General features: G+C 40.7%; 1 protein-coding gene and 1 long non-coding RNA gene across 3 annotated transcripts in view; one reads left to right on the top strand and one right to left on the bottom strand.

Moving 5' to 3' along the window:
* The first annotated feature begins 1,145 nt into the window (after positions 1–1,145).
* Positions 1,146–7,664, top strand: LOC135579518 (uncharacterized). Its single transcript, XR_010472712.1, has 3 exons — positions 1,146–2,103; positions 5,192–5,375; positions 7,214–7,664. It is a non-coding gene; the product is annotated as an uncharacterized LOC135579518 (long non-coding RNA).
* A 1,961-nt stretch (positions 7,665–9,625) lies between these two features.
* The window catches only part of PPM1A (protein phosphatase, Mg2+/Mn2+ dependent 1A), a 35,255-nt gene continuing 21,567 nt past the window's right edge, over positions 9,626–23,313 (bottom strand). Inside the window, exons 4-6 of one of the 2 annotated variants that reach the window (XM_065063243.1) lie at positions 22,255–22,363; positions 19,633–19,690; positions 9,626–17,505 (exon numbers count right to left, since the gene is read on the bottom strand). In XM_065063243.1, coding sequence (XP_064919315.1) covers positions 17,476–17,505; positions 19,633–19,690; positions 22,255–22,363 — 197 coding nt within the window. In that variant the 3' untranslated portion in view covers positions 9,626–17,475. The remainder of the gene's footprint in view (positions 17,506–19,632; positions 19,691–22,254; positions 22,364–23,313) is intronic. The other variant, XM_065063244.1, reaches the window with a different exon arrangement.

Here is a 23,313-nt window from a genome sequence, read left to right as displayed (position 1 = left end):
CCAGACCTAGAGAGGAGGCAGTGGGAGCCCCGGTCACTTCTTTTCAGAAGCAATTCTGGTTTCCAGAGAACATTCTGTATACTCTGGCCATGTTTTCCTGTGATCCTGTCCCAAATTTGCCCCTTTAAAAGTGTCAGCCCACTGCTCCTAGTCTGGTCTCTAACCTGGAGGCCAGAGAAACGAGGACCGGGGAAGGGTCACACCATGACTCACATGTCACACCCAAAAAAGTGGTGTATCCTGGTGGTCAATATAGGGGCCAACACTGTTTAACCTGTTAATTACTGACCTGTTGACAGGAAAGGATGCACCCTCAGCAAGCTCGAAAATGGTATAAAGTTTGGAGGAGTGGTTGATACACCAGAGGGTTGTGCTGCCATTCAGAGGGACCTCAACAGGATGGAGAAGCAAGTCAACAGCAATCTCTTGAAGTTCAGCAAAGCGAAATGTAAAGTCCTATGCAGGAGAGAAACAACCCCGTGCACCAGCACAGGCTGGGGCTGACCAGCTGGAAAGCAGCTTCGCACAGAAGTGCCTGCGGGTCCTGTTGGACACCAAGTTGCACACGGGCCAGGGACGTGTCCTCATGGCACAGAGGCCAACAGCCTCCTAGGCTGCCTTGGGCAGAGCATCGCCAGCAGGTCAAGGGTGGTGCCACCCATGAAAACCCCATCAGAGTACAGGGAAATGTGTCTTGGGCGGGCAGGCTCGCTGGGAGCTGTGCAGCAGAGACCCTGCCCCAGCAGAGTTCTGCGGCCACACACCCTGCACAGATTTGCCGTCATAGATGCCTGAAGACTTGCTGTCCCACCAGAAAACCTCAGCCCTGCTGGCATCTGCCATGGGAACTCCCCGCTGTACGGCCATTCAGCCAGAAGCTACAGGCAGCAGAGATCCCCAGCGGGGAGATGAAGGGTCGGGTGCACTCCTGTACATATAAAATTCATTTTTTATAATTTTACCTTTCTAATCCATTTCCAAATGCACGAAGAATACTCAAGGGAGGGCAGCAGTGCAGAAGTTGCTTGCTCTGAAAATCCCTGAAGCAACAGCGAGCCTGATCCTTGCTGTGAAACGCCACCAAGGCACCTTCCTGCTCTTCCCGCAGATGCTTCTGACTCACGCTGATCTACCAAAGATTAGGGAATCCAGCTTTTGAAGTGCTCCGAAACATGTGCTTTAAAAGAAAACAAATTAATTGAAGCAACATTGGGCTGAGTCCTACCAAGGCAGAAATCAGACGGAGGCAGGAAGAATGTCCTTGAGTTTTATTTTCATGGGTTCCTCTGACCCATAGGCTGGAGGAGGAAGCGGGCAGATGTTTCAAATGGAGACATTACATCACTGGGCTTTTATATCCTCCATCTGTACGAACTGTAAGACATAAGTGAGGCCAGGCATGATTATTCCTAAAGAAATTAAAGCGCGAGCAAGGCACATTCACAGCCCCAAGGTGGAGCTTGCACTCTGGGAGATGTTTGACTTCCCTCTTTCCTATCACCTCCACCTCCTCCCTAAAAACCTGTAGAGCTCCCAGGACACCTGGCCATGCCCAGGACCATCTGTGCACTCACTGAGACTGGTGCTAGTGAGTTAAAACCAGGAGGACTGGAATTTTCTTGAGGGATGCTTCTCTTCTATGGCATTTGAAATAAGTCTCAGCCTTGCTGTTGGATGCAGTAGGTATTTCTCCCATGGACAAGTCATTTTAAATTGGAAAGGAATAGCATAAAAAAGTAATAAAACCTGGCTATCTCCAAACTGGACTTGAACCCAAGCACTGTAGGAAATGGGCCCACCAGTGGGATATAGGTCCTATACAATATACAAGAGGTTTTTCTCAGCTGTTGAAAAGAAGAGGACAGAAAAGGTTAAGAGGTTGCGCCGCAGCGTTCTTGGAGTTTTTGGATTCCCTTGGGTCCCAGACATGACAGCAGCATGTCTGTCTGTCCCACCCCACCACCCCTCACCGCCTGGCTCTCCCGGGAGAGGAATTGCTGGTTTACAGCCAAAGAGCAGAATGAGAGACATCCTCCTGTGGAAAAGCTTTGACACACCCAGGCGAAGGCTTCGGCTCAGTGAGGAGCATTGCAGACCACTGGGGTAGGTTTACCACATCGCAACATCCTTATTTTTGGAGCACACTGCACATGCAAGTGTTTTATCAGATACTACAGATTTGGTCTGTATATAAATAAGAGAACAGCAGCTTTTGATTTTCTATTAATTTTCTACTAATCCTATTTGATTATCTGTTAACTTTTTATTAATTCTTTTTGATTTTCTATACACTTTCTAATAATCTTTCTATATTGATTTTCTATTTCTATTTGATTTCTATTTTTGTTTCATCATTTGGCATTATAATCAGTTGAGATGAACAGACAGTTCTGGCCTCTTCCCATTTGTTATGTGGGATTGTTTTGTTTTTCATTAACTTGTTTCTCTCCCTGCTGCTTTTTGTTCTGGCAAGCACACCTAGTCTATAAAGAGAAGGCAAGTGCAGCATTTTTCACCCTCAAATTTTGACTGTGGAGATGTTGGGACCTTGTCTTCACGTGGGCCTCATTTTCTACTGTGCCGTTCTGGAGCAGCCAGACTTGGTGGCACCAGCCCAGGTCCAGCATTCGCCACTAACCAGGAGAACAAGGCCACCCTATTCCAGGACGTCTCCCTGAGAACAGGCAGACAATTATTTGAAGCTCAGGAGGAAAGAGGGTGAGAAAACTTCAGCAGTGACAGCCTATTTTACAAGCATTTACAAGTCTCAGTTATAAAAAGGAGATTACTGCAGGAAACTCAGTGTTCACAGCTGCCTGGACAAATCCCTCAAATATAGTTTCCTTTGCCTCTCCCTTCTGCAACAGTTGGGACTCAGTCTGAAATTCAAATTAACTTTCATACTCGGCCTACAATTCCATTTTGTGCCTCAAAGCAAAATTTCCTGCATAATTGTGTGTATTTAGGTCAGTTCTCCATTGTTCGCTCCTGCAAAGAAAATAGCTGATTTGCTGCTGGAGAAAATTCCTAATACAGTTTCAAAAGCACTTTTGCAATTAGAGATTGTGCTCCTAAATGAGACTGGAATGTAGGCATGTATTTGCTCGGGTACTTCCTTGAGACTTTTTACGTCTGTTTTTGACAGCAGGGTGAATCCCTTTAAACACAGACCATATTTTACATTCATACAGGAATAGGCTGGTTTACCAAACTATGTATTAAAAATGAGTTATCTTATTTTCATACTTCCATCAAATGTTATATGTAAGTATGCAATATGTGCAAATAAGTAACATTTAGTCTAGAGAAATAACACCTTTTTCTGTTCTAAAGTTCTTTTCACTGCAAGCTTTCTCTGCTCTTTATCTGTGTGAATTTGTTTCTAAATTTCTGCTGTGAGAAGTACTCTGTTAGTATCTTCTGTTTATGTTTGACTGGAAAGCACCAGCCACACGCATGGACAGATCCGTATAAACATTTTAACTCGTGCAGGTATCAAGTTAAACCAAAACATCCTGAGCATTCAAGAAAGCTCTTGAATGTTAAGTTAAACGGCTTTGAACAGACCTACACAAAGTGATGCCGTTATCTCTGTCTCTTGCAAAGAAATAAGGACCACGACTCAAAACGTGTATTTCCTTCGCATCTTAGAGACCTATGGTCTGATCTCGTGGCTTCATAAACATTTTTGTGAATGTGCTGCCAGAACAGGTCCCAACAGTTTGAATACATCATGCAGAGGCCCCATTAGGGCTGTAACAATGACACCAAAGGCTGGGCCAAAAAGCCAAAGCTGATGCTACGTGTAGATTGGTAGGCATTAATTGAAAAATCATATCAAATCTCTCCTCCTGCCCCTCCCCAGATGCTTGTGAGGGACAACAAAGCGTGGCAGATCTACCTCAGGATGCTGGGAGTGGGGCGGGCAAAGAATCAGGTCAAAGCACACAATATACAAATCCTTGGGTTGCCGTAGGGCACAGTACGCAACGACCTCAGACTGTTTTGAAAATCGATTAGAGAAGGCCTTCAGCTGAATGGAGTCAATGACCCTGCCCATGCACGGCAAACGGAAAACAGCTACATCTTCTCCGAGCTAACACGTACGAGGGTTCCTGGCCCGAGATCGTCCTGGTGGTGAGCAAAAGGGACCTATGGAACAGCCCCTCCCAGCTCTTCTTCTTCAGAGCAGGAAAGGAAAACATCTGCTTTCTTTGCATAAAGATTTGATTTCCATGAGATCAGAATAGACAAACCCCAGTTTTCCTCCTCCCCTGCAAAATAAAACCCGACCCATCACCAGCTGTGCTAGGGGTCACGATGCACTAGACAAAGAACGTGTGTAATTCAGGAACTGCAACTGCCTAATGAAATATATGTCAAAAGAGACAGCTGGCCTGAAGGCTTGGGCTGCCCAGTGTCTTTGTCTTAAGGTTTTCCCTAACTAGGAATCAGGACTAAAACTCACGGGGTCGGTTTTATGTGGTATATCCAATTGCCAGTGTCTCACTTCTTGCACTTAAGCTCATGTCCTTCAGGATTTGTAAAGTTAAAGCTGTTCTGCTCAGATGGCATAAACCATGACCGATGCACCAGAAGGAAGGGGTTTTGCTCCCAATGAGCAGAGCATTCACACACAGGAGGGAACCATCGACTGCGATCTGGGTAGCAAAGAAGTGTCAATATTAAGAGTCACAATGAAAAATGAGCCTTATTGTGTTACTACTCAGGAGAAACTCCTCTTCCAATGGCTGTTTCCATCATCCTTATTAGAGCAGGAGAAGTAGTAAAGATCTTGGTTCACTGACATGCATGGAGTCTGCTCTCTCATTCAGTGCTTAAGGCACAGAAGCTAATTATGCTAAACATATAAAGTATTTTAAAACTGATAAAGATGAAGGAATTGGGAAGAAGTTTGGAGACCGCTGCTTCTAAAAAGCCCCATAAATTGGAGCAGAGAAATTATATTGCTTAAAAGCATACACTCTTAAAATGTGGAGAACACAATACACCAGCACCAGTTCACTAGACTAAACACATTTTCCAGGCAATGGTACAAAGACCTTTTGAAGTTAAGCAATATTGAAGTAAAAAAAAAAAAAAGCTCAAAAGTAGCTCCATTAATTTTCTCTGCTTTTGCTAATGTAGAGCGTACAATTGTGTCTTCCTTTGTTTCTCTTTCTTCTTTCAGAAAAACCCATAGCAACAGTAGAGGAAATGAATTGTGGGTTCAGTGCCGCAAAAAACCATCTGAACGGGCTTAGCTTTAAGCACGCGAGGAGCTCACTGGCTTCATCTGGGATGGAATGTTCGGCAGCTGCTGCCAAGGCAGGACATACCCAGTGGAAATGCACTAAATCTCTACACACAGTCAGGTAAGCTGAGACAAGGTATTTGTATTAATTAGGTGCCTGTAGAGGGCATAGAATCATAGAATGTTCTGAGTTGGAAGGGACCCACAAGGATCATCGAGTCCAGCTCCTGTCCCTGCACAGGACAACCCCACAGTTCACACTGTGTGTCTGAGGGTGTTGTCCAGTCTCTTCTTGAACACTGTCAGGCTTGGGGCCGTGACACCTCCCTGGGGAGCCTGTTCCAGTGTCCAGCACCCTCTGGGTGAAGAACCTTTTCCTAATGTTTGACCTAAACCTCCCCTGCACGTCTTCCTGTCATTCCCTTGGGTTCTGCCATTGGTCACTATGTGATGTCCCCGGCCACCCCTCCAGCGATCCTCACCTTGTCAAACACGGACCTTGGTGCAGACGGCCGCACCGTGGCCTCAAACACCTGGGCTCAGTTGATCCGGTGGACTTGGCCTCCCAACACAGCTGGCACAACAGGCCGTTGAAAGAGTTCAGCTTTTTAGCAGCCAAGAGCCTCAAACCACGTTAGACCACATGTTGAAGAAACCAAGTGCGTGCTATTCCTAATAGGATAAAAATTTAGGAAATGCACACAGAAGATGCAAGAGGGAATACAGACTTTTACAGAATGCTCTGGAAGCTTCCAGCCAAAAAAAATAGATGGCTTAGGACGAAAAAAATCAAAGGGATTGGGTGTACGCGAGGGGTGGCAGAAGGAATGTGGTTCGCTGCACACAAAGCAAGAACCAACCACAGAACAAGACCCAACTGATTTGTGTACACAGGGAATCTAAAAATTAGGCTAAAGGTTGCAGTCTACCTAGAAACAAGGTGATAAGCCCCTTATCAAATTTCAATATGAAAGCTTTGTATTAGCTACTAGATGATAAAAGCTGGGCTGTGGCCTGGAGCAGTTTCCTTCTAGCACTGAACTCGCGCCCACGCCAAAGCGTTCAGACACAGGTAAACTGAGTCCCTCACCCTCAGAACCTGAAACCGGGGCAAGAGTCAGCCCTGTGAGGCAGGTCACCTGCTAATGGTTCTCCACAGAACAATAAGGTTTTGATATTGGAAGTCCTCTAAGCTTTAAGAGTGTAAAAATATTAAGCTAATATACTTCTGTATTCAAATATGTTATTTCAATCTATTGTGTACATTTCATTGCTACTATTTGCAGTAAATGTCTTCTGAAATTGGCTTTTTTTTTCCCCAAAAAAACTGATTTCTGATATCCTGCCAGTTTCCAGTTCAGTACTGGGAGCCAACAACAAAAGAACAACAACTGGATGGAGACATCATTTACTTTCTTATTCCAATTGCGTGCAGTCAAAGGTGAACATTGAAATCCCTCAAATAAACAAAACATTGCAACAACGGGAAAAAAATATCTGAAGTGCATACTTAAGGACACTTCTAATACAAAGTAAAACATTAGGATTAAGATTGACTTAAATTGATTGTGTCACTCCATATTCTTCAGGTAACAGAGTCCCACTATATCCATGATAGGCGTGAACAAAACAAACCCAATAAACCACTGTTCTAAAGAAATACTTCTGAAAGGCTTGTGGCCTTTTGGAAAAGGTAATTTGGATTAGTAGGAAATGGAGAAAGAAAAAGAGAAAAAGAAAAAGCAGAGTTGCAAAAGATCTGGGGCCACCCATGTCCAAATACCCTGTTCCTGCTGTCCAGAGCTTAGTCTAAGGACATCACAAATTATTTTATAAGCAGACCAAAAAAGATTTTGTTTTCTTAAATGCCTTTTTTTTTCATTCATGCTTGTAACATACCTTGAATTATTGTGTTGAAGTCAATTACACATAGCTGCCTTATCCTGTAACTTTTTATAGTGTACAGGGCAGGATTCAAGTTTCAAAGGAAAGTGACTGTTGTCACCACTTGGGATTCACGAGCTGGCAGCAAACTGCGTTGGACTGCTTTGGTGTAAAGGGGAAGAGCCACAAAGAAGCTTCGGCAAGATGATGCTTCCTAAAGAGGTTCAGCAAGACACCGAGTAGTGTCACCGACACTTCTACTACTGAAGAGGTAAAGACAAGAACATTCATGTAGCTACTTGTATTTACTTCATATCTGCTCTACCGTACAAATAAACTCATGGATTTAAATGCTTATTCAGCAAACTTTTAATTCAAGACAAGTCTAAGTTGCTAATTGGGAAAGAAAATGAATCACACAGAATCACAGAATGTCAGGGATTGGAAGGGACCTCGAAAGCTCATCCAGTGCAATCCCCCCATGGAGCAGGAACACCCAGATGAGGTTACACAGGAAGGTGTCCAGGCGGGTTGGAATGTCTCCAGAGAAGGAGACTCCACAACCTCCCTGGGCAGCCTGGGCCAGGCTCTGCCACCCTCACCATGAAGAAGTTTCTTCTCAAATTTAAGTGGAACCTTTCGTGTTCCAGTTTGAACCCATTGCCCCTTGTCCTATCATTGGTTGTCACCGAGAAGAGCCTGGCTCCATCTTCATGACACTCACCCTTTATATATCTGTAAACATGAATGAGGTCACCCCTCAGTCTCCTCTTGTCCAGCTCCAGAGCTCCAGCTCCCTCAGCCTTTCCTCACACGGGAGATGCTCCACTCCCTTCAGCATCTTGGTTGCCCTACACTGGACTCTCTCCAGCAGTTCCCTGTCCTTCTGGAACTGAGGGGCCCAGAACTGGACACAATATTCCAGATGTGGTCTCCCCAGGGCAGAGCAGAGGGGCAGGAGAACCTCTCTGGACCTACTGACCACCCCCCTTCTAATACATCCCAGGATGCCATTGGCCCTCTTGGCCACAAGGGCCCAGTGCTGGCTCATGGTCATCCTGTGTCCACCAGGACAACAATGAATCTGTCTCGCAGCTCTAGCTCCTAAGTAGGATCTTGGAGAGGCTGCAGATAATGGGAAGTTCTCCTACTTTCAGTAAAAATATTGGGGAGTTCACAATAAAATTGGTAACTACACATTAACTTAATCAATATAGGAATTGTAGTTATACTGATGAATTCCACTCCTGCAGGCTCATCAATGAGAGCACAGACCGCATTCAACTCAGCTCCCAAAGATATGTATATGGTTATTTGGTGGGAAAATTGTCTTGTTATTTGTATCAGTAACTGTAAACAATTATTGTCGCTACTCTCTGCCAAATTCACCTTCGTTCCTTCAGAACTACATTGCATTAGAATAAACTCTTACATTCTTAAAAATTGCTGAAATCTACAATTTAAATAATGGTTAAAATTATTCAGCTGGGCTTCAGTGTTCTCCCTCTTTTCCATCAGCCCAGGTACATGCTGATTAAATTCAACCACAACTAACACCTTAAGATAGCTTAACATTTCTATCTAAATACCTTCAATGACATTCAAATTTATTATTACATGTCAATAAAAAAATTAAATCAACCAACAATGCTATTCACAGGTATATTATTCTTTGGCTTTGAGGAAAAAGAGACTAAAATGTAAATTTCCAATTAGATGGGATAAAGCATTCTTTTTATACATTTTGAGCTAGAAAACAAAGGGATATGCTTTGTCTCCCATGCTTGCTCCATTAATATGGATCAAGGCAAATGGTCATATTGCAGCAATTTTGGTCTGTAATCCATGGAAAACATTCCCTCGTTTTGCCAGACAACTCCATAGTTCTGATTTTTCATCCTTAAAAGGCTGGGGCTGAATCTCTAGGAGAACTCTGCTCCAGGCCGCAGGGCCAGCAGAACAACACTCGGTTTAATTTGTACAGTCCCTGTCAGGATCCCACCAGCTCTCCGGTAAATCGACATTCCCAGGGAAGATAAACGTGAACCAACAACATACGGGCATTTCCCTCCAAATCACACAGGCTGAATCCAGTGCAAAGACTTATTTTATCCTTTAGCATCCTTGAACTCTTACGAATTACGTTACAAAAGTCCAGTACCAAATCAGGGCAGAAGATACAAAGAGATTTTGCTCCTGCGTGACTTGATTTTCCAAAAGTTGGGCATCTTAACAGCTCTCCCAAAAGCCCCAGACCGGTGGCCTTTGGGGAACACTGTGGCTTTATCTCAGAATTTCAACATGTAAGGGGAAAAAGAGTGAAAAGGGGGATTTTTATTACTATAACTAAACATGATGCAAACAAGCACTCCGATATCCCATTTTAATACAACTAGAAAACTGAAGGAGGCCTGATAAGCTCGTAAATTTGTACCAACAGAAGAGATGTGGAAGCGGTTTACAGCACATCACTCAAATACACACACACACGATGTAATTGCCTGTTTTATTTAGTGGAATCACTGTTGTAGATTAGAAATATTTCCAACTCCCGTTTATTCCAATGCAAGGCTCCACCATTGACAGGCGTAACGCGGTTTGTTCAACTGATTCCAAAGCAGAACCAAGAAGAAAGAAAGAGAAAAGGAAAAAGTACAATCTCAAAAGTTAAGTTAGAAACTAAGTTCACACATTTTCTTTGGGACCAGGAATCTGTACATAGTACAAAATATACATTTATTGAACTTTCTGTAAACACACAGTCTGAATTGTGTAAAACTGTAAATAGTGGGTGAACTATGTGGAGAATAATTTATTATTTATTGTTATACATTCTACTTAAGGAAAATAGTTATGCTCTTGTATATTACTCTGTTAAATTTATAAATTCCATAATGAAGCTGTGTAATCTCCAAACGTGCTTTTCAAGCTTAAATCTCTCCATTCATAACACACATTTATACAGGTCATCAATGAAAAAAGTTACACTTTCCACAAAATAGATATAAAGAGGTCATGAATGTTCTAAAAAGACAGGCACAGCATGTCACTACAAACCAGACTCTTAGGATACGATGTGGAGTCAATTCTGTGAGCAGACAGGTGAAAACTCTCTAATTCAGCATGTTTGTACGTGGGCTTAGTAACAAGACAGATGCTAGAAACCAAAATCTCTGCTTGGAAAGATCTAGAGCCAGTTCTGGTGATCAAACCTCACACTTCTCATATATCCAGTATTCCCTGGCTAGGAGGATCTAGGTTTTGTCTCATATTAACCCACCAGTCATTTGGTTTTCCGAGTACTGAACCACCCAGCACGATTTGTCAAGAACATTTGCCTAATTCAGCACTTATTCCAAAACAACTAGATTCCTGGCACCAAAGAGTTAGATCCAGTTAACAAATACAACTTAACTCTTGGTACTCAAGGTCACTGCGAATCACACCATCAGCAATAACGCTGGGAAATCCCAGTTTCCAGCATCAAACGGCTGCACAAGCATCAATGTGCGGCAACAGGTTCTGCGACATGTCACGTATGGGACTCTTTATTATGCCCCATTTCCAGTTTAAGAGTCTGACAGTCCAGCATCACTCGCAACAATAAAATGTTCCCCTAAAAACACCGGCAGAGTTCCTTTCGGTAGCTCCATGACCAGACGTGGAAATCACGCTGTGTTAAATTCAGCACATTTATTCCTAGATTTTTAGCGTCTCATTTTTCCATCCTGGGTAACTCAGTTTGGGTTTCATCCTTTTATTTAATCTTCACAGCTATAAGTGCTACATCAAAGTCTGAACCTCCTAACTGCGCCCTTCTGAGGTTTTAGAAGACAAAAAAATGCCAACGTACATGTTTAAAGACTTATGAAGTAGTTCTCTCCAATTAATCTAACATTTTACTTTGCCGCCTTCTTCCCTTTAAAACTGAATAAAGATCACAACTGAATAAAGATTAGATTTCTTTTTCATTCCAAAAGTGGGACAGTTAAGGCTTTAATGATACACGTACAAACTCTGGATGTTGTGAGTGAAGCTCCATCAACATCAGCAGGACGTAAAGTTAAGGACGTGCCTGATTTTCCCAAGACTGTATTAGTTTAATTTTCGCCTGTAGTTTGAATAAAAATACTGCGCTTCAGCCTGAAATCCCAACAGTGAAAACAGAATCGGCTACTCCATATTTCCATTGCTCAGACCAGGTTGAACTCAGTAACTCAGGCGAAATTAAACTCTGGACCTCAGTCTATAGGCATTGACTGAAGTAGGAGTATGTAACGTTTTATGACCTGCCAGTCTCAGTTTTCTTGTTTTCTTCTCAAAGATATTGCTCAGAAAATACAACAAATGGCACCTCCTTCAACCCTGGGGGTTTACTCACAGTGTGTGAAACCCTGCACTCCCACCCGTTCTTCAGAGCCACACAGTTAATGGAAGAAAAACGCATTTCAGAGTTGGCTCGATGATATTGAATGAGCCGAGAAGCGCAGACGTAGCGCTCAAGGAAAACGGTGCCGTCCGACACAGCGCTCCCCCTCGCAAATAAATGGCTGGTTACACAGTCGTAAGCATCATTTGCTTTATTTTTCTTTTTGAGGGAGGAAAAAGCGAGCAAAAGGTGTTGAGTGATATTTTAAGAAGCATTTGGCCAGGAGTCAGTACATGTAAAAATATAGCTAGGCATAAACCAATATATACTCGAGAAATCTGACCTGTCATCCCACCTCTAGTGAAGTTTTGACACTTTCAGAATAGAGCTATTCCATTAACTCTAGAAAAGGCATTTGTAACGTTAAGCCCACTTTCCCAAATTTTGTGGTTGCAAAGGATAGGGGGGTTGTTGTTGCATTGAAAGCAAGTCTCCCCCAAAACCCCCTCCTAAGACACCATTATCGCTCCTGTTCTCTTAGCTCGGAAGCACAGTGACTGTAGAGGAGTATCTACGTGAAGGGAAAAAACCCATAAAAATAATAAAACCAGTTTTGTTTTACTGCTACTCAAAAGGAACATCAAATGAAAACACAGATAAAGCAAGGAGTACGCATAGGACCTAAGTCTCTATAGATCGATAACTTAAGCACAATCAGAAGGTAACAGCTCCAGACATTTTTTTTTCATGTATTAACAGTAGAAATATTTGTAGATTTTTCTGGAATCAAGTTTTCAGTGGGAGATGATGTAAACTCAACATGTAGCACCCTGTAGATTTACTTTTTAATCGAAAGCATTTAGTGGTCCATGAGAATAAATAAAAGCTTTACGTTCTCCTACAGCTTCTTGAACTTCTGTGAACAAACGCCATGGCCCAGCTGACTGCTACCTCATTAAAATAATTAAGCAAAATAAGGCTCCAGAGTGTTTCAGAAGGTGCACACCTGGGTCTGTACAGACCTGCAGACCACGCAAACACTCCAGAGACATCTCAAAACATCAGATTCTCTGATCAATATTTCACAGACAGGTCAGTCAAAGGTACTCAGCACCAGATTGGGACTTTTATATCTTACTCAGTTTTTACAGCTTGTAGCCGGAATCGTGTTCATTCCATGCACTACAGCATCCTAGAAATTCACATGCAGAGCCTCTTTCTACCACTTAAAGAGTTAAAAAAAATCTCTGCAGCCAAGTAGAGACTTTAGAGCCTGTACTGGTATAGAAAGGCTGAGGGTGCCGATCCTCTCGGACACCAGAAGCTGTAGGAACAAGGAGCTACACTAGTTATCTGGGAGACATTATTTTCACACCTCGTGAAGCTTGGCACAGAGTAACAACTCCATTCTCCACGGAAAATTGTCAGGTACAGCTCGATAGCTCTACACAGTTTTGCTGTTTCTGAACCTATGGCGAGGTACATCAGGTTAGTACTAAAACACTATTTGCCAAATGATGAGGAAAAGGGTAACATTTTACTAAAGGTTGGTGCGTTACAGATGTGGCCAAGTTTAAACATCGAGAAATTTAAACACATCAAGCCATTTGAGCATAAAAGCAATTCAAGAAGGTGCAGGTAGGGACGAACGTGAACATCTTGGCATGATGAAATCCTGATGTACACCGAAATAAGGTGAACTGTAACAACTGTATTGTTAACCTAATTGTGGCAGCCACGCTGTCTGTCCCACAGGACAGAGCTACCTATTGGAGAAAGAACGGAAAATAAGTTTGTCAGCGTGGAATGCAGCCACAAGACAACATTAAAACCAGCCTCACAATTCCAGTTTTAAGAACGAGTGTTTACCAAAGCAAAATGTTTGCCTTTAGAGTGGAGAAAGATCTGCAAAGGCTTTGATACTCCCTACACAGGACGATCATTTATCTGCTTTTAGGGTGTTACTTCCCAAACTGAGGCAGAAGGGCTGGTGCACCCTTTGCTCCCATTTTGCCCTAAATCCAGCTGTGGGATGCGGGTACATGGACTTACCCAGCTGAAGAGCACACATCGCTTTCCTTTCCCCTGACTGCACGGCCACACAAGCACGAGTGCTGGCACAAAGAGGGCAGTAGGGCCATGGCAACCCTTTAGTCTTGATGTAAGTCGATCATGGATCTGAATCATTAGTTCCTAAATTATTATAAAATCATAGAATCATTTTGGTTGGAAGAGACCCTCAAGATCATCAAGTATAATCATAACCCAGCACTAGCACTAAACCACGTCCATAAGAACCTCATCTATACATCTTTTAAACCCCTCCAGGGATGGTGACTCCACCACTGCCCTGGGCAGCCTGTTCCAGTGCTTCCCAACCTTTTCTGTGAAGAAGTATTTCCTAATCTGCCCTAATCCTGTTATTATAAACCTCCTTTTGAAGTTTCCAATTCTTGAACGGAGTAAAAAGCTCAGATTTTAACCTATGTAGAGACAGCACCAGCTTTGCAACAAACCATTTAACGGGCTCTGAAGTCAGTTTATCGTAAGTACATGTTAAAATTACTGGCCTGGGCACCCGCATGAGCTGCCACAGCAAGTGCTACCGTTACTCATTTGCCGCTTCGTATTCATCAGGCACCTCGCTAATGACACAACCCGGGATTACCGCAACTTAGCACAGTTTAACGACAAATGGAGGAAATGTCTCTCTCCAATTCATCCTGCTGGACAATTAAAACGAACGCCGGCCCCACACGGAGGATTTTGCGGTGCAGACTCCTGGCTTGGTACGAGCTTCGTCATTCCCACAGGACCTGCAGATTTCTATCGATACAACACATTTACAAAGCCTTGCAAATCTAGGACCCCGCTTAACGTAACTGCATTTAGCTAATCCAACATTGGTTTTAAAGCACATTTTAGAAGCCTCTGTCTTGAACATATTTCAATGCTGAATTAGTGAGAATTTTTTTGGAAACAGTTTTGTCTATAGGGCAGTACAGGTATTTTCCCAGAACAACCAGTGAAACATTTAATCTGACTATAACAAAACTCACAGAAACCGAAGCCAGTGAAGCAGTCAAAAGAAGGAAAACAAAGTCTCATGGCATACGAAGCACAGTAGCTTTACAAACGTCATTTCCTTTTAAAAACAAGCAAATTGGGACCGTCCTATTTGAACATGTATTTAAAAATACATCTTTAAACATCAAACAATTTTCAGTTTTGTCACACAGGATTTTTGTTTTCCTAAGAGGGAAATAAATAGGACACAATACTTAAAAATTAACACAATTGCTGCCTTGCCCCTGAGGTGCTAATGTTTTTTTAGCATTTAAAAAAAAAAGTTTCTGGTGCAAGAAGGAGATGCACAAAGGTGCAAAAGTGCCTTTTTCTTTTCAGAGCAGTGAAAAGTACAGCTTGCCCCTTTCCTAAGATGCTTTATATACTTAATTCATCTATTTTGTAATCAAAATCGGTATCTAAAATGGCAGTGTTAACGCATACGTAATACACTCAGTGCTCGGACCTCATCAAAACGCTGAACACAGGCGGGGGAGAAGAAAGGCCTGAAACGGGCTTTCTTGCACTGCCCTCAAACCTACTGACATCGCCTGTAGCAACAGCACAACTAACTTCTTTCTAACCTTTAGGAGACCTCGGAAGAAGAGGCTTCAAACGCATCATTTGTCGCTGAGACAGTGTAAGTGATTACGAAGTATGGCTTTGCACACCACAGTTTTACTTCTGGTCTTTAACGTTTAAAAAACTCGAAGGTTCCACAGTCCAGTCCAAGGTTTTGCGGTTTCCAAACCTAAACTTTAGTCTCTATGAGAAAGGACAGCAATCCATCTGCCTCGTCCTAAATTAGGTGTAGCTTTTTTGCACTAATACGCCATGTATTGTTAAATATGCTCGTTAATTAGGTGCCTGTGAAGCTATAACTTAACATTATTATAGTTTTGCACTCTACAACAAAATTAGACATTTTAAGCATTTATTCATAGGTAGGTAAGGAACTGGTTCTTTAAGCAAAAATTGCTATAAATTTATAAATACAAATAGTGCTTATGTTTTCTTCATTCATGCTTGAACAAATTACAAACTGAATACAATGAAGTTACGTTTAAGCACCCCACATAGACAAGAGGGATAAAAGAAAAGTTTGCTGGTATATACTATACTTAGTTCCAAGACACTATAAGTTACTTTTTCACTGTTCAGTGTTCCCTAACTCTGCATTAGTTTTAAGGCTATATATACAAATATGTATATTTCAAAGTTAGGGAAAGACAAATATAGCAAAATGCATTGTACTACATTTTCCTATCAAAAAGTAATTATACACCAAGTTTTGATTCTGTTTAACTGCAATAAATGTTACAATCTACTTGTTTTACTGATTTTCCTTTTGGGGAATCTGCCTACTAAATGAGTAAACTACATAATAAATACAATATTCTCAACCAAAAAGACAATACAAGGTGCACAAAACAACAGTTTTGCAAACACGACTGACTTGAAAACTTAATTTTTGTATGCTCAATGGGAGAAAGCTAAGCTTAAATGAAATTAGTTTATTATCTTATAAAATTTTAAATTAGAATTTTTAAACAACGAACAGTTAAATATCGTCAACATGCTATATCTCAAATCACAAGTACTGTTTAACCGCTAGGCTCTCATTCTAAGTAAGTGGGTCAATTAAAAACACACACCATAAAATGTTAAAGATTGTCAGGCTTTGACAAATGTATTTGCATCAAACAGTAGGCAAATTCAAACCAATGCACATCTTCGGTGGGGAGGGAAAGAAACCAACAAAACAAAAAGCCTGAAAGAAAAAAACACACTTGTAAGAAAAAAAGAGGGTAAGAGATTAATCCCACATCATCCTCTACCATATGGCTATGTCTTGGGCAGTAATCAAAACCCTACCCATTTTAAAAATGGGCTACCAATTAATAAAAATATTCTTCCACAAGTAAAATATCATTTACAATGGCACTGACATTTAAAAAGGCAGGAAAAAAAGGAATTACACATTTATGGATAAATGTCTTGTTTGTTAAATCAAGCTTTATTGATAAAATGGAATTCAGAGTATTTTACTTGGAACAGCAGCAGACCCAGCCCGTCAGGATTGTGAAAATGCTGCAGACTCCTACCGTACGTAGAAAGCTGCCTGTTCGTGCTCAGTGATTAGTAGTTGCAGGTAAGGGTTAATGAAATAAAGAGGTGCAAAGAATCAAGGCATTCTAATCCCACGGTTCATCTGCCTATGAACACGTTACTATTAATAGGGGGTGATTTAACTCCCACTGAAGTCAAAATCAGAACTCCCTTTAACTCAATGTGAGAGCAGGAGTACGTCCAAGGAACCAATATACACGTTTGAAGAATGTGCACTACTCTTTAAGTTATTTTTCCATTGCCAAGCAAATTTACACACTGTAGTTTCTGGGAAGTCGCCCACAAGTTCAGCTTTCATATAAAACCAAGTTATCTCTACAGTTTTGTGCACCTCTTGAGCACCTAGCTGGCTAGGCTGCTGCTCCTTGCAATCCAAAACCACAACATGAATTTAAAGGGATATATATTGTTGCATCACACAAGCCAAACATTTCTTCTAACCTTTATAGTGATTTAAAGCGGTTCATAATTAAATATGAGCATTTTGTACAAAGACAATTGCACTTTACAAAAACAAAAATCATACAACATAAATTGCTGGAGTCTGATTTACAACATGAATTATGGTTTGAAATCACGTTTACAGAAGTCTGTTTTACAAAAAAAGATCAGTTCCTGGGCTAGATGTCATACTGCTGTAGTCACTCTCACCAACCCATTGTACTCCCTTCTTTAATTAAGGTCGAGGATGGATCTTAAGAAGGGTCACTGAGGTTGGGCTGCACTTTCATTTGAAGGATGAAACGTGAACTCCACAGCCAGATGAGCAGTTTTACCACATGTCATCAGTTGAGGCAGAATCCTTAAAGAAAAAAGAAGGAGCCCTTTAAAGTCTGGAGTGCCCATAGTTACAGCAGTTTCTGGATAATCCAGACTGAAAAGGGTAAAGACTTGAATCCTTTCAGGAGTCTGTTTTCTCTCCCCTTTCAGAAACAGCATTTTAAAAGCATCTAAAAACCACATATGCTTAAGTAATGAAGCATTAGTACCAAGACATTTCAAAATCTGACCAAGTGTTTTATAACAGCCTTATCACTCCTACAAATAATAGCCTAGGAACATTATTCTAAAGCATTCCCAGAGGAGTTAGAAGTAATACAAAATGGATACACTTACTACACAGGTGTGTTAAAAAGAAGAGGATTTGTCATCATCATCTTTAGTGTTCTCAGCCCTCCCTCACTGCCCAGGCTGATATGCTCATCAATGGACACCTTGTTATAATCCAGATCAATTTTAACACTTATAATTTAAGGTTACAGAAGTCTAGTTTGGGCAACTGCAAGAAACCCTAATTTTGAATGGTAATAAAACCACAAGGAGAAAAAAAAAATAATGTATATACGAAAAAACTGGAACCAGAGACATGTCGTGCTCTAAATCATAACCGTATGGCCACAGTACATGGCATTACAACCACACATCCAGTGCCCGAGTAACCCCAAAATTTGATCCTTTAGACCCACACGCAACAGTGGATTTTGTGTAACTAACAACTCAGGTTGTTTCAGAACTACCTGCTACCCTGCCCTATGTAATTAGGGGCTACAGTGAGCTTTAATAAAAGTCTATGCTGGTGCTTCCACAGCTACACTTCCCTACCATTACTAGGGCTGCAGGAGGTAGAAATGTTACGCCTCTGTAGAAGCCCTGCCTTAATTATTCCTTCAAGAACAGAGGCTAATTAAGTCTCCAGCAATGCCACATATGACAATTTCTTAGCACTAAAGTTCTGCACCCTTCATTCAAACTTGCACACGGAATTCATTACAAACCATGAAGAACAGTTGGCACGGAGGTGTAGTATAAAAAAAGAAAAAGATCAAAATCACTAAAATTACCCTTTGCAAAAGTACCACCTCCAGTTTTTTCTCGAAGACCAGAAGTAGCAAAGGAGAACAATTTTCTATGAAAGACCAAAATGGTTGTATTTGTTCCAAGCGCAAGGATGAAGAATAGAAACATAGCGAGTAAAACCGCAGGAGCTGCACACCAGCTATTCAGCATGTAAACGTCTGTATACAACTTGTCAACATATTCATGAAGAGAAGTTTGCGTACTGCTTGTCTGTAGAACAGTAACATACTATAGGATGTACTCTAAAGGTAAAGAACTCTCTTTCAGCCACTATATAGGAAATTTTATGCTAAAGATATAATGAGAACTGCCAAAGAAACTAGCATCCAGTTTTAAAGCCAACACACCATTCCTTATGTCTGGATGCATTCCACCTGTGTGACATCTAAGCATGTAAATAATTTGTGCTGGTAAGGATCAATGTAACTACTTCAGGAAATACAACACTTTTGGTGACAGAACGTTGTTTCCAGTGATCTAAGTGCAACTGGGATCCCTGTTCATATTTTAGACGTTGTTGTGGTTTATTTTGTTGGTGGTGGGTTTGTTTGTTTGGGTGTTTTTCAGTGGATTCTTGTCACTACGATCAGAGACATATACAAACTTAAAGTGCACATTTGCTGTAAGATTCTCTATGCTTAAGAATGGAAGTGCTTACAGTCCGTTTGGACCATTAATATATCCTTAAAGCTGAGAGTCACAAATCTGTTTAACCTACAAGTATAGCTTTTCTTCTTCTTTATATTTAGGGAAAAATGTCTCCCATAAGAGGGGAAAAAAAAGATATATATACCTGACTCTCTGCATCATTTGGCAGGAATGCATTTGGAAGCCCAGGCAGAATTCAAATGATGAAATTACAGAGGACAAATAATGAAACACATCAGAGGTTTGAGACCACAATCAGCAGAAGATGGCAGAAAACTATTACAAAACATAGCCCAAAGAGCACAACACTGCTATTGCTTTTTTTGGGAAGGAGTCTTAACAGGTACTGGCAATATGTTTCTTTACAAAACAGCTAAAATTAATCAGGTGGGGGGAAAGATAACGTAAGAGAAAGGATACTTACAGTATCATCATTCCTGTAGGGGTTCAGTCTGTTATAAACGGCTTCAATCACACTCCGTCTAGAGCAAAAAAAGAAACAAGATTTTAAGGCTGTGTCTTTTTTTTAAGTCAAATTCCCTAAGTACAATTTTAATTTAAAATTTAAATTTAATTTTAAAATTAAAAAGTTTTAAATTTGCAGAACCAAGATTAAGTTAGCAATGTCATTAAACACTGAACGCAGTTACTGTTTTCTTTAACATCTTTAGGGTCAAGGAAAAAGCAGGAGACCGCTCAGAGCTCAATCGGACACACAGATGAGGCTGTGATGCTGTTTGGTTTGGTGTTGTGTCTCTTGATTTTGGAAAAATGCATCAGAAAACTCGATGGACGTTGAACGCCCTGGTCACTTGTGTGTCTGATGAGGCCCCGCAGTTCTATGGCACTTTCATAGGGGAATAGTGTTCTTTTATTTTACAGATGCACAAAAACTGTATTCTGAAGTACATTTTTGTTTGCGTTGCATTCTGAAATGGACTTGTCATGTGCAAGCCTGGAAAAATTTCTACTCTTTTGTAAATTACTTCTTTTACTTAGTAAAATACTCTTTAACAATAATATGTCCGATACTCTCCATCAACCTTTCTCAAAAAAAATATAACTGCAAAAAGCAGTTCTATGTATAATATCTTCAGACTACAAATTTTGTTTGGCAAAAAGTATTAAAAAATTAATCCAAGCATCTTGACAGTTTCCTCCTTTAAAGAAGAAAAATATTTGCTTAGCATATTTAAGATAGCTTGTAAGTAACTTTCATCTATGTGATTCTCGTTTTTTTCTACTATTGATAGGAAAAGTGTTGATAAAATATTAAAAGAAAAATTGCTAACAACATGTAAACGAGCAAACTGATTTTTTTTGGTGAAAAGGTTTGCTCCAATAGTGAGACTCAAAAAATCAAGTGAGGCTGAATGAAGAGGAAGCCTTTGCCTTACCCAACAATAGGGAAACAACTTTGGATGGGGAGCAGGAAGGAAAGAGGGGAGTTAAAGACACGAATTATAGATCAGACTTAAAAAGCAACTTTCTTCCAGACCCCTTTGCTGCAGAACTCAGTATGACAGAGCATCAGACCACAACAGTGATACAGAACAAACTTCAAAGAACAACCTTTTAGCTGCTGATGGATGCATGCAGAGCAATCACAAAGGAGTGTATTAGAAGAAAAAAAAGCAGACGATGGGCTTTATAATCATCTCATCACACCGAAAAGTCAGAACTACCATGCAGCAGTATAAATGTCACAGTGAATCTAGTGAATGATTACAGGGCATGGAAGAAGAGGCTGAATTTAAAGCAATAAAAACACGCAATTACACCCGAAGTACACTGCATGTATGAATGGTAAAGCTTCCCTGATCGTTCAAGAAATTGGTATATTTGATTCCAAATAAAGGCAGGTTTCTTGAAAAGCATTATTTTTCCATTACAATTGGCAACAGTGCTTTGAGTTATGCTAACGTTCAACTAAATCCATCCCTCTACCACTCCCTAATCAAGCCACAATCATCACTAAGACACAAAATCCCACAGAAGTCGGTCACTTCAGCACTTCCTCACAACCATGATGCTACTGCGAGCCAAAGGAGACTGCAAAAAAATCAATGCATGTGCCATATTTCATGTGTAAACTGACTCATTGATACTTGAGACTACAGCAACACATCCTAAATATACGCTGTTATATATAAAAATGCCATCTCTGCTCTTCCTATTCAAACAGTTCATATAAGAGCAATTTAATTTTGTAGAAGTCATCTTTACAGTTTAGTTAGCATTTATTCAATTACATACCTAGTGTCTTCACCTTTTGGTGTAACAATACAAAAATGATAGTCTGAAGGGTTAAAAATATAGCCTGGACCATATGTGCCCAGTCCATTTTAAGCTAGCACAGGTTCATGAACAATCTTTCAAAGCTAAAAGCACTTAGTTTGGGGTCCAAACGAGCTAAGCCCATTGCTCCCTTGAAGACTCAACATTAATTTGAAAAGCTGCAGAGCGACAACACTGAACTCTTCAAGGACAAATCCAACCTATATAGAAAGCTGTAAATTCAACTTCCCACTTTCCTGATAGATTTCTATCTAGTTTTCAAATTTGTCACAAGCAGAGTGATACAAAAGCAAATTTGTAAGCAATTACAATATTGCTTTAGCTGCAGACAAGGAAAGAAAGCTGCCAAGCAAGCATACAATATTGCTTCTTGTCAAGGTGTAGAACTAGATATCCAAGTAACTATTAAAGTCAGTGCATTATTTTTGCATCTTCAGAGGGACCCTCCCACCAAGAAAACACAGTTAATTACAAGAAACAGATACACTCAGGCCACCCTTAAAAAAAAACCCCTCAGCCCTTCCCCAAAAGTTACATTTGACATTAATTTTAGTAGTGATTCATAGTTAACTATGGTCTTCCGCTTGAGCTTTTCGCTCAGAACAACTGAGTAATAAAAACTGGAGAACAGATCATCACCTTTTGTCCTGGACCCTTCTTCCCCCCACCCCCCCTGACTTTTAAGAGTGGCCTTACAGTTAAATTTTGATTTAAAGCAAAAACCACATTGACACCGATGTGCACTCACTTGCTCGCCAATTCACCCCCCGGCGGGAGGTTTGGGATGCTCTCAGTTGCTAACGTACGCATCACGTGGACTAAGTCTGGGACTCCTTCACCCTGCTTCTTTATGATCTCTGGGAATCAGAAGTACTTTTTTTGTAAGTGCAGTCCAAATTTTACTTCAAAAGATTGAAACACTCAGTTTTATAAAAAGGCAGCTTAACTTCTGTTAATATTTATATACATATATAAAATACGACCGACCATATTCAACATGGTAATTGTTAACTTTGGTTCCATAAGGAAAAGAACCTGTAACAGATTTGACAAACTGTTAACATGCACACTGGTTTTAGAAATACACATCTATCTAAAAGTGGGGAAAAAAATCTTTAATGGCTTTCCTGCTATACATTAAATATGATAGAAGATGCAATATCTTTCCAACAAAATGCCCTGGGCATGAGGCAGATATTAACACCAGCCTTATCGCTGCAACAGAAGATAAAATATTATCACCATCACAGAAAACATAATAACTTCAAGAAATAAAAGGTTAAACACATAAAAAACTCCCATGGATGTATGTATATTAGGCAACACTTTTACCTCACTGCATTACAGCACCATGCAAATTTTCAGAACTATTCCATACAAATTAAAAGCCAGGGACATCACATCTAAGACATAGTTCCATCCTCAACTCACTTAGGGGATACGTGAATATTGGGCAGTTATTTAAAGCTGATCCACTCCAACTTCTGGGTGAGGAGAATTTGTACGGTGTGTCACGTTTCCTAAGAAATTAATTCTTTAACTTTATTCTTAGGCCTGTTTTTGGATTGGTTTGGGGTTTTTTGCAAGTCAGAAGCACACAATTTTATTTGAACTGTAGAGATTTCAGACCATACCACCCCTGAAGAGTCGCCCTTTCATTAGGGATTTTATGAAATTTAAAGAACAAGCACATTGTTAACATGCATCTCAGCAGTTTCTCTGTAAGCATGAGCTCTTAGAAATTATAAGAGATACGAATTATTAAATCTTGTTGCTGTTGATCTTCAAGTGAATACTGCAGCACACA

This window comes from Columba livia, chromosome 5 (genome assembly GCF_036013475.1).
Source record: "Columba livia isolate bColLiv1 breed racing homer chromosome 5, bColLiv1.pat.W.v2, whole genome shotgun sequence".
Lineage (NCBI taxonomy): Eukaryota > Metazoa > Chordata > Aves > Columbiformes > Columbidae > Columba > Columba livia.
Note: the sequence above shows the minus strand (reverse complement) of the source record. Positions and strands in the feature narration are given on the sequence as shown.